Source organism: Glycine max, chromosome 14, assembly GCF_000004515.6.
Source record: "Glycine max cultivar Williams 82 chromosome 14, Glycine_max_v4.0, whole genome shotgun sequence".
In the NCBI taxonomy this organism is placed as follows: domain Eukaryota; kingdom Viridiplantae; phylum Streptophyta; class Magnoliopsida; order Fabales; family Fabaceae; genus Glycine; species Glycine max.
In genome coordinates this window covers 48761810-48770501 of record NC_038250.2, presented here as the reverse complement: position 1 = coordinate 48770501, position 8692 = coordinate 48761810, and the positions used below count along the sequence as shown (strand labels likewise).

The 8692-nt window shown below is 30.9% G+C and overlaps 1 protein-coding gene across 2 annotated transcripts; it reads left to right on the top strand.

Annotated features, from left to right (window-relative positions):
* The first annotated feature begins 4953 nt into the window (after positions 1 to 4953).
* Positions 4954 to 8019, top strand: LOC100799965 (glucan endo-1,3-beta-glucosidase 2). 2 transcript variants are annotated; one of them, XM_026125474.2, is made up of 5 exons: positions 5015 to 5159; positions 5384 to 5637; positions 6158 to 7411; positions 7528 to 7555; positions 7678 to 8019. In XM_026125474.2, exons 3-5 carry the CDS (start codon positions 6199 to 6201, stop codon positions 7829 to 7831), a joined length of 1395 nt encoding a protein of 464 aa, XP_025981259.1. In that variant the 5' UTR covers positions 5015 to 5159; positions 5384 to 5637; positions 6158 to 6198; the 3' UTR covers positions 7832 to 8019. The 2 variants fall into 2 exon arrangements, with proteins under 2 accessions (XP_003544983.1, XP_025981259.1); XM_003544935.5 differs by lacking the exon at positions 5384 to 5637 and having other exon boundaries at positions 4954 to 5159.
* Positions 8020 to 8692: the final 673 nt, after the last annotated feature.

Below are 8692 nucleotides of genomic sequence, written 5' to 3'. Positions count from 1 at the left end.
AGTCTTATTCAAGCACGATTATTTATCGTGTAAATAATTGTGCTCTAAAACAAATCATTTGAAGATCAAATCAAATATTATTGTATATTGTCAATTAATGTTTTAATATGCAACCTATATTTTTAAAGGATCGATCAAGTGAAATAAGTTATAATGTTATATCTGTAAGTTATATGTCCAAACAATATAATCTTCAAAGTGAGATAAATATAAGTACACTTGTAAGTTTTTTTTAGTCTAGAGACTTCCCCTACCTTAAATTGGTCACCATACCTCTCTTAAATGTTTTCAAAGCAATAATATATAAAATTCATTTTAACTACAATGATTTCCTTATTAATTATTATAGATTTACTAGACTATATAATCGATTGATTTGTTTTTAGATATAGGTTTTCTTTTTAATTTTAATGTAATGAAATGTTGATACCATTTTAGACTTGTGTCAATATGGGTAATAACTTTAATACTTTTTTTTTGCTGAAATATATTTATATAATTTTATTCATAACAAATTGTTCATTACAAGAAATTACATGATAGTTAGTATAGAAACTAGGTGGAGATGATGTCACCTACCTAATTCATGACAACACCATTAACTTATCTCTTAACAAATCCAATATCAAGCTAACAAACTCTTGCAGTGGTAAATTAAGTGTCCTAGTTGGGTTTTATACATAGTTGAGCCCTTGATTTTGTGCACTACACCCTTTACAATCAACTTCAAATATAACATTGATGAGTCCTAAGGAAATCATGAACTTTGAGAGCAAACAAAAGAGTCCATCCTTCTCCTTCTTGGACTCTTAAACACGAATGCCTATAATTAATTCCTAACATTACAATTTTGTTGCGGTTTGGATTGAAAATTAGTCGAGTTAAACCAAACTTGATTTAGCAGGACTCGCCTTATTAATATTTACCTTAACTCAAGTATGACATATACATTTTTTTCAACTCAAATTAATCTTGGTTCAAGCTCATAAACAACTCCATTCAACTTATTAGCTTGAATCACATGAATCAAAAGTTATCCGGACTCTATATTGCATTTCAAACAGTCTAGTGGAGGAGGAAGCCACCTTTCAACATTACTGTTGTTTTACAAGCTAGCTGTCTGCACCCAAGGTCATCATCATCTTTGCTTGATTCCAATCTTGAAAAAGTTCATCACCTCATGGATTACGTAGGTATCTGATGTCTGTATATTATTCCAAAGTTTATCATTTCGCCTTTGGCACCAACTCCAAACCATCATCTCCACCCTTTGTCTTTGTTGGATATTCAACCCTTGAAATGGTTTCAACATGAGACTCTAACATTAGTCTACTTGAAATACAAGGTCATCAACAACATCTTAACGCATTTATTCTTACTCAAATACCTATATAATTATACCTAGTGCTATTACTATGATTTTAGTTCATTTAAGAGCAAATTACATTTGCTTTCAAATTAAAGATAACATAATTTTTTTCTATTCCTACACTAATTTTCTTTGTTTAAAAATATTACATTGATATTTTTTATATATTTAAAATATTTATCCTCCTTTGTTTAAAAATATTTGACTGACACCATCTTATGTATTACACTAACACCCCTACAAGGAAGAGAATTGTAATAGTTAAAAAGTTAAAAATATGTGTAATTTCATGAAACTTAAAAAATGATTACTGTATTTTACTCTTAATTTAAACAAGGTCTTTTATTTTTATATTCTAATACTTGGATTTTATATTAATGTCTGGTGCTATTGCTAGGATTTTAATTTTGTATTATATTCAATAAACAAAATAGTAAACATGAATGGTATTCTAATACTAACATTACAAGGAAAAATTAAAAAAAGAAAAAATATTATTGATTAAAAATATACAAGTTAATTTAAATATATTCAAAATTAATATAATTCTTAATTGAAAAACACTATCAATAAAAATATGCAATAACTTAATCAAAAATATTATTTTTAAAAACTAATTCTAACACATAATAAATATATTATGTGAATATAGTTAGAATTAGGTATTAATTGCATATCCACAAAAATTTCTGAACAGTTATTTATACTTAGACCTAAACTTATTTAATAAACAATAATAGATTTTAGTTTACATACACTTTTAATTTTTTTTAAATGCTATTAATTATATAAATGGTTAATAATTTTATCATATATAATTACTTGTATTTTTTTTTGGTGGGCTAATAACTTGTGATTATATCATAATGTAAAAATATTATTTATTATTTATCACAAGTAATTTTCATAAGTAGCTACCCAACAAATTTTGGCACAACGATTAAATGGTTGACAAAAGTCTTACTCCCAACCGTGTGTTTCTTGTAGTTCTTCACCCACAATTCAATTATTACTCCCTCTCTAGTATTGTTTATTCATTTATAATAAAATAAAATAAATATATGATTAAATAATGTTCTTTGTTTCAGTTGGGTCCCCACTAGCCTATTAAACCGGGCTAAGTAATATTGGGTCTGACCCAACAAAACGTACGAATGGATCTGTATAAATAATTGTTGACTCAGCCATTCAAATTATTCAACTATTTACCATTATTAGTTTCGCTTACAAATTAGAGTAACTTTTTTTTTTATATCTTAATGAGGTAAACTCGTAAATTTAAAGCATAGGACTATTTTTTCCCCAAAATATTAAGTGCGTGTTTGAATTAATTATAACTATGTATTTTAACTTAAATAATGTATAAGTAATTAATGATAAAAAATATAATGTATAAATATTTTTTTTATATTTTATTGATATTTAAAAAATTTCAAGTATAAAATATGTTAAACTTTAAAGTTTAAATAAAAGTATTTAAAAAATAAGGACAATTTTCAATTATTAAATAATTTTTATTATAACTTAAACTAAAATAAAAGAGAGTCATGTAAATAGTATTATATAAGAAGAAATTTAAAATTTTGTAATGCTAAGAAAAATTTTTATTTAATAAATTTAGAATAAATAAAAATGAAAAATTAATACTATTTGGAAAATTAAATCACTCACAAGCTCAAGTAACATAAACAATAATCTATTTTTTTGTTGAGAAAACATTTATATTGGTGGGACAGAAATTGGGATATGAAGTGTGACGGATGATTTAAATATACTAAATATTTTACTTAACCAAATTTTAAATATTTTCATATTTATAGAATCAATGACAAAAAAATATATTTTATCGATAAAATATTTAAGAAAAGCCATAGATAAAAATGGCATGGATAAAAAAAAAAAGAGACTTACACAAAATTTAAAACCTAGTAGTGTATCCAATAAATAATGGCGTGTTATGGCGTATCTAATAATAACAGCATGGACAATAGCATTTACAAGGAGACCCAATTGTTGGTTGGTACGAAATCCCGTAAGAAGGGTTGCATGGATTGGACCGTTGATGGATGATGATGCTATTGCATTGCTTACTCCATTGTTATTATTGTTACTGTTACATGCTAGTGCCTAGTGAGAGAGAGAGAGAGAAGAGGGTCCTTTCGGTGTCTTCATAGATCAGAAATGCATGCAATGCAACCATTCCTTGTTTGTTTCCTTCTTTTTAAATTCACAAAAGATGTGTATACAGATTCCAGGGTTAGTGAGTGCAAACAAACAGAGCGTCAGACACATGCAGACACAGACAGCTATTACTACAACACAACAAAACACTCCAACTGATGAGAAAAGAATTCACCGTACGTTAACGGCTAGGAGAACAGGTGCATGTCTTCCTCCTCCACATGCACATTAAACACATTAACGTAAATAATAACAACATCATTATAAAATATATATAATATTTACTATATACCAGCCTACACTCATAATCCATTCTTTATTTACTATTCCAACTCTTTGTTTAGCACATGTATATACAGAGAGAATGTACAATTGAGTTTTTCTTTATTATAACTTGAGATGAGAGTACACTAAAAAAACAGGGATGAGAATATTTAATTATGATTGTGATTAATAAAAAGCTAGACATCCCAAACGTGCATGTCTGTTTATATATTTATTTTTAATAAGATGTTAAATTTGATATATTTGTCAGTTTTTTATTAATTATATATTAATGTGAATGTTAATTTTGGTGAGTTAATTTAACTTTTAAATTATTAAAACCGAATACGGAAAAGATAAAAAGAGTGAGGTGGGTGATTTCTTAATTAAAGAAACAAATTAAAGGATAAAATTATTTAATAAAATATGTACGCACAAAAAATACATTTATTATTGATATAGATCATTAGATTAAAATTGGTATTTTAAATTAATTATTTAACGACAAATAATTTATAATTAAATATGTAATTTAAACTCTTAATTTTAATTAAATGATCATGATTAAGTATTTTCATTTTTAACAACCATTAAGAATATATGTTCTCTTTTTCTCCCTTTTTTAGTGTACATTTTTTCTTTTTTTACTTTACCTCTCTCTCTCTATATATATCCTAGTTTGAGTTAAACACATTAAACATTCGGTGACATTAACTCTTTCATTTAAAAGTTTTTATATGTAAGGTTTAAATTTGAAACCTTATTAAATATTAGTATTGCTAATGAACTCATTAATAGTATCGTTTAAACTATACAAGTATTTTAGCATTGCTTGGTCCAACTGTTAAAGCAAGCTCGATTCTTTTAAAAAATATTCGAGTCTTACATAAGCCGAAATTCATTTTAAGAACTTCAGGTAATTTTTACAACTATATTTTCACATTATAAAATGAAGAGAATTGAAGAAAGGAGAAAAAGGTGGTCTTAATCTCAAGTCTATAAGCTTGGCCACTTGCCTATGGTTGTTTAATGTTTACACAGTGTAACTGATTCCTTAGCCGTTTGATTTGTCTGACAAGCTTTCCACGTATGATTTCTGTCTTGATCTTGTAGCCCCCTCTCTTAACATAACACAGTCATATATTCTCCTACAGCTTTACCCCACTTTCTCTGCTTTTCAATTTACTCCTTCTGGTTTTCATTTTCATTTTCTTCAAGTCCCATTTCACACTCCTCCTTTCTCTCTCTTTCATTATTGAGACTTCTTTCCAGATTTCTCAATCTATGGCTCTGCATTTTCTTCTCCTGCTGCTTTTTGCAGTGTCTGTTGTTGCAGCTGATGAAGGTTAGTGACTGGACACTTTTAACCCTCCCCCCTCTTTGTTTTCTTTGCTTACTTTCCTGTTTTGAGATCCTGTGTTTTTCCATTTTTTGAAGTTATGCTTGCATTCTGAATCTTTCATTGCCCTTTAGTTCATTTTCTCTACTTAGTTTTGCATTGTTTTGAAATTACTGCAAAGCTCACTTTTGTTTAACCTGCATGGTTCTTCTTGAGCCTTTCTTGTTCAGTTCTCAGTTCTCCTATGATTCCTTGCTGTTTTCTTGAGGTTTTTTGAAGTCTGCTTTGTGGGAGTAGAACTTAACTATGCCTTGTCATATGAAGGCCCAAATACACACTTCCATTTTCATACCTTTCCCAGCAGTAGCACACTCTTGCCGTGGATTAGAAACTTGAGAGTGTTATTTGAGATTTAGTTAGTGTTACAATGTTCAGAAGCAAGGTTTGGTGGGGCATGCAGTGGCTGAGATATAATTAGTGATCGGTTAGTCTATTTCCTAGTAGAGTTTGTGTGTTTTTCTTCACATTTTTATTCTGTCTGGGATTGAACTTCTGGCTAATAATTAATAACATGTGCCTTTTAAAAATAGTCAGGGTTATGTTGGTTGTTGATCTTCTTGGAAGTGTCCAGCTGTAGGATTCAGATTTTTTTATATTGAATAGGACAGTTCTCTTGTCCTTCTATTCAGCCATGTATTGTGATTTTCCCCAACATTTGGATGTGTGCAAGACTTTGTAGTAGAGGTTGGGGAAGTTATTTTTGGAAAAGCATTCTATTTTTGTGGAGCTATTCTATTGTTAAATTTTTTTGCTGGTAATCTTCAAAGATAGCACATAATCATAAAATTAAAATTATATTTCTCCTCAAAACTTGGTTTGTTTGGAACAAACAAAATGTGCATTAGAATCTGCTTACATATGCTTCCAAGTTCCAACTTGACTTGGTTAGTTCAGTGAGGACTTAAATCTAATTTTTGATGGATCTTAATGTTTAAACCTTGCAGAACCATTTATAGGAGTGAATATTGGAACGGATCTCTCAGATATGCCACACCCTACTCAAGTAGTAGCTCTACTAAAAGCCCAGCAAATTCGGCATGTTCGATTATATGATGCAGACCAAGCTATGCTCCTTGCACTTGCAAAGACAGGCATTCAGGTTGCTGTGACTGTCCCAAATGAAGAGATCCTAGCAATTGGTCAATCGAATTCCACGGCTGCCAATTGGGTTTCCCGCAATGTGGTAGCGCATTATCCAGCCACCAATATCACTGCCATTTGTGTTGGTTCTGAGGTTTTAACTACCCTCCCAAATGCAGCAAAAGTACTTGTCAGTGCGATTAAATACATCCATTCGGCCCTTGTGGCATCCAATCTTGATCGCCAAGTTAAAGTTTCAACACCCCTTTCCTCTTCCATCATCCTTGATTCATTTCCACCTTCACAGGCTTTCTTTAATCGCTCACTCAATCCAGTTTTAGTCCCACTACTTGATTTCTTGCAATCCACTGGCTCTTATCTAATGCTAAACATATACCCTTACTATGACTACATGCAATCAAATGGAGTGATTCCGTTAGATTATGCACTCTTCAAGTCTCTCCCTCCTAACAAAGAAGCTGTTGATTCCAATACCCTTCTCCACTACACCAATGTCTTTGATGCCATGGTTGATGCAGCATACTTTGCCATGGCCTTTCTAAATTACACCAACATTCCTGTAGTGGTGACCGAGTCAGGGTGGCCCTCAAAAGGTGGCTCCAACGAACCAGATGCAACGGTCGACAATGCGAATACTTACAACAGCAATTTGATCAAGCATGTGTTTAACAAAACCGGAACTCCCAAGCATCCAGGAATAGATGTTAGTACATACATCTATGAGCTCTACAACGAGGATATGAAGTCTGGGCCATTGTCAGAGAAGAACTGGGGACTGTTTGATGCCAATGGGACACCTATTTACATTCTACACTTGACAGAGTCAGGGGCAGTCTTAGCAAATGATACTAGCAATAATACTTTCTGCATTGCAAAGGACGGTGCTGACCCGAAGATGCTGCAGGCTGCACTAGATTGGGCATGTGGACCGGGGAAGGTCGAATGCTCTCCATTGCTGCAGGGTCAACCATGCTATGAACCAGACAATGTGATTGCGCATGCAAATTATGCATTTGACACTTACTATCATAAGATGGGAAAGACTCCTGATGCATGTGACTTCAATGGAGTGGCTACAATCTCCACCTCAGATCCAAGTAAATTTTTGTTCCCTAATGTTATGTTGGACTAGCTTTAGCTTTTTTATATTCCTATCAATTTCTATCAACAATCACTTTTGGATGATTAACACATTTATTTTGAATGATTGTAGGTCATGGTTCTTGTTTATTTCCCGGAAGGTAAGATAAAATATTTGCTTGTTTGATTAATTTTCATTTTCATTATCATTATTATCCTATGTTTGTTATGTTGTTAACTTGTTATTGCTCACAAGTGATGATGTCTTTGTGAATATGTGCAGTGTTGGCAAAAATGGAACCTTAGGTAACTTCACAGCTCCTTCCATGAATTCTACAAATTCAGATTCCTCAGCCTACAAATTCAGCTGTGACTTGAGAATTAGAAGCCTTTTAATGGTAACAGGATTTCTATTATGGGGAGTGGTTTTGCTATAAAGTGGTATATGTCAGAACGTGTTACTTTGAAATTTTTTGTGGTGGATGATAATGCTACATATTCGTCTTGGTACGATTCTATTGTTCATAGTGGTCCATTCAATTTTGTACAAAAACCAGCTAAGGGTTTGGACCGAATGAGGCCGCAACTGAATTATCATCATCATCATTATTATTCTTTTCAACTAGAATTGATTCAATCTTTATCAACCATTGACTATTTTTTATTGGGCTAGTTATAATCTTATGCTATATAAATATGTATTGCACCCCCCCTCCCTCCCCAAAGAATGGAAAAAAGACTATATTCATTATACAAATCCACAGGGTTATTTACAAATTTGCCTATGTAACTTAGTTTTATTCAGCTTGAAAGATAATAAACTAATATGCCCTTCATTAACCGAAAAGGTCTGAATGTCACGGGTTCTTGATCTTCATTTGTTAACACGGGCCTTGTTTTTTTGTTACTGAATTAGTCCAAGTGTCCAATATAGTCAAATTGCCGTTTCTGGTATGTATCTATTGCTTAATTAATTATGTCAGCCATAATCTGGAATCTGGCATCTTTCTAATGTATAAATTGCTAGGCCTATAGGAATTAGGAATACTCAGTGTAAAATTATAATTTTGACCTTATATTCAATTTTTAGAATGCATGTGCCTTTTAATTTTCGTGTCTTTTTCGAGTTTTTCTTGTTGATGATTTTTTTAAAAAAAATACTAACATTATATATATATATACTGTATCAAGTGTCAATAGCTATTAAAGGAAATAAGAGCATTTAATTATAATCATTGAACTAATTGTTCAGATTGCATTTTTATTATAAATTTTTTAACATACAACAATAAAAATTA

Excerpts from the sequence above, each read along its gene's own strand:
- LOC100799965 (XM_003544935.5), top strand. The coding sequence starts at position 5,099 with ATGGCTCTGCATTTTCTTCTCCTGCTGCTTTTTGCAGTGTCTGTTGTT. Across the intron at positions 5,160-6,157 it reads TGTTGTTGCAGCTGATGAAG|AACCATTTATAGGAGTGAAT; the intron begins GTTAGTGACTGG and ends TAAACCTTGCAG. Across the intron at positions 7,556-7,677 it reads TCTTGTTTATTTCCCGGAAG|TGTTGGCAAAAATGGAACCT; the intron begins GTAAGATAAAAT and ends GAATATGTGCAG.